General features: G+C 61.5%; 1 protein-coding gene across 2 annotated transcripts in view; it reads right to left on the bottom strand.

The window, feature by feature from the left end:
• Positions 1 to 1,819, bottom strand: part of PBX3 (PBX homeobox 3) — a 136,913-nt gene that overhangs the window by 11,622 nt on the left and 123,472 nt on the right. For both annotated transcript variants that reach the window (XM_035903115.1, XM_035903116.1), the window contains exon 7: positions 98 to 233. In XM_035903115.1, the coding sequence (XP_035759008.1) occupies positions 98 to 233 (136 nt within the window). The remainder of the gene's footprint in view (positions 1 to 97; positions 234 to 1,819) is intronic.

Genomic DNA, 1,819 nt, shown 5'->3' with positions numbered 1-1,819 from the left:
TGGGTGCTGGCAGCTCTGCAAGGGGAGCCAGGAGGCCGACGCGCTGGCCGGGGTGTGGAGGGACAGGGGCCGGGACCTGCTTCCCCCCGCTGCTTACCTGCGATACCGTGATGCTGCATTTCTTTGCCAGCTCTTCTTTGGCTTCTTCACTGGGGTAGGGGTTGCTGAGGTGGGAGTAAAAATACTCGTTCAAGATTTCTGTGGCTTGTTTACTGAAGTTACGCCTTTTCCGCCTGAAAGGAGAAAAGAAAACCCCAGCTGTTCTTCCAGAGGCAAACAGGTCTCTGGCAGGGCCAGCCGGAGGGGAAGCAACCCCTGTTTCACATGCTGGTGCCACAGCAGGCAGCAACGTGGCTGCACCACGCCCACGCTCCTACATCCAGCCCTGCAAGGGTCTGGACTCTGCTTCTGGCCTCGCGCCGCCCACCTCCACCCGGGGTTTGATCCTGCGGTGCACCAGCCACGCCGCGTGCTGCGGCGGAAAACACGATGAAGCCAAAGGTGCTGCTCTGGCGCAGCACCTCGGCACCCGAGTACGCAACCTGGCCCGAACCTCCCGGCTGTTAAATGGCTTTGTGCTGGCAGCAGCCTAACAAACCTGTCCCCGTTAGCAGCAGGCCAGCTGGGGCTTCTGCACAGGCGTCTGGGGTGAGCATGGCGGAGCGGGACGGGGCGGCCTCACTGCCGCGTCCTTACATCGCACTCATTGAGCTAATTGGCTTCCGTGAGCAAGTGGCTTTCGGGGCTTTGGGAGGGAGACCCATCTGTGCACCCTCCTGCCGCGGGGCCCAGGCCCTCGCGCCACCTGGGACGGGTACCGAGGTGTGCAGCCTCGCAGCCTCGCCAGAAAGCGAAGCCTTTCCGAGCGCAGCGCCCGGCACGTGCTGCGGCCAGCCCGGCAGCGAGGCAGCGCCGGCCGGGAGCAGCGCAGCCCCCCCCGGGTTACAGCACGGCATCTGCACGGCCGCCCTGCCTTCCCCCCGAGCCGGCGTCGGGGCTCTGCCTCCCCCCAGAACATTCCCTCAAAAGCACTGGTTAAACATTTCCTTCAGAGCTCCCTTCCCCTCAGGGCTGGTTGCAATCAAACTGCCTGCGCCCGAGGCCAGCAGGCAGCCGAGCAGCAATCCCCAGCGCTCTCTTCCAGCAGGATCACGATGCTGCTAACTACGCCGTATCCTGGAGCAGGCAGACTCTCTCCCTAGAGCTATGTTTATCTCATTACTGCGCTTCCGCTCATTTTGCCTTATTTACCTTCCTCCTTTTTAAAGAAATCACTTTAAAATGTGCATCTGCAAGCTTTACCTTTTGCAGTTACTGGAGCTCTCCATAGACATTTCCTCCAACTGTTTGTAATTACCCTAATTTGCCACACCTGCCAGTGACCTCCTTGTTAATAAAATTATTTTGCTCTTGTTTAGCTCCTCACAGCTTTCAGGTGTGAAGCATGAGCTAGCTGCTGCAGGCAGGCTCTGCGTGGTGCCTGCTGCTCCTCCCTGCTCCGCCGGGCTCAGCTCCGGCTCTGCCGGGCTCTGCCAGCTGCCGGGGTCCTGCTCTGCGGATGGGAGCCCTGAGAAAAGGGCTTGGGATCGATATCCCACCTCATCAGGGCTTCCAAACAAATCTGGCTGTGCCTATAAACCCCCTCCTGATCCACCTCTGCCCGCTTCCTCGCAGCCTGCGGCAAGCACAGCCCGCTTTGGAGCCCGGGGGGCTGCGGGGCCGGGCGCTGAGCTCCGGCAGCACCATGGGTGTGCGAGGGACGCGTGTGCTGGCTGCGAGCGGTTTGGGAGGTGCTGCCTCCTCCCGTGCCCCAGCCACA

This window comes from Egretta garzetta, unplaced genomic scaffold (genome assembly GCF_000687185.1).
Source record: "Egretta garzetta isolate BGI_Z169 unplaced genomic scaffold, ASM68718v1 scaffold341, whole genome shotgun sequence".
NCBI classification, from domain to species: Eukaryota; Metazoa; Chordata; class Aves; order Pelecaniformes; family Ardeidae; genus Egretta; species Egretta garzetta.
The sequence above is the reverse complement of the archived record's forward strand: the minus strand, read 5'-3'. Positions and strand labels throughout refer to the sequence as shown.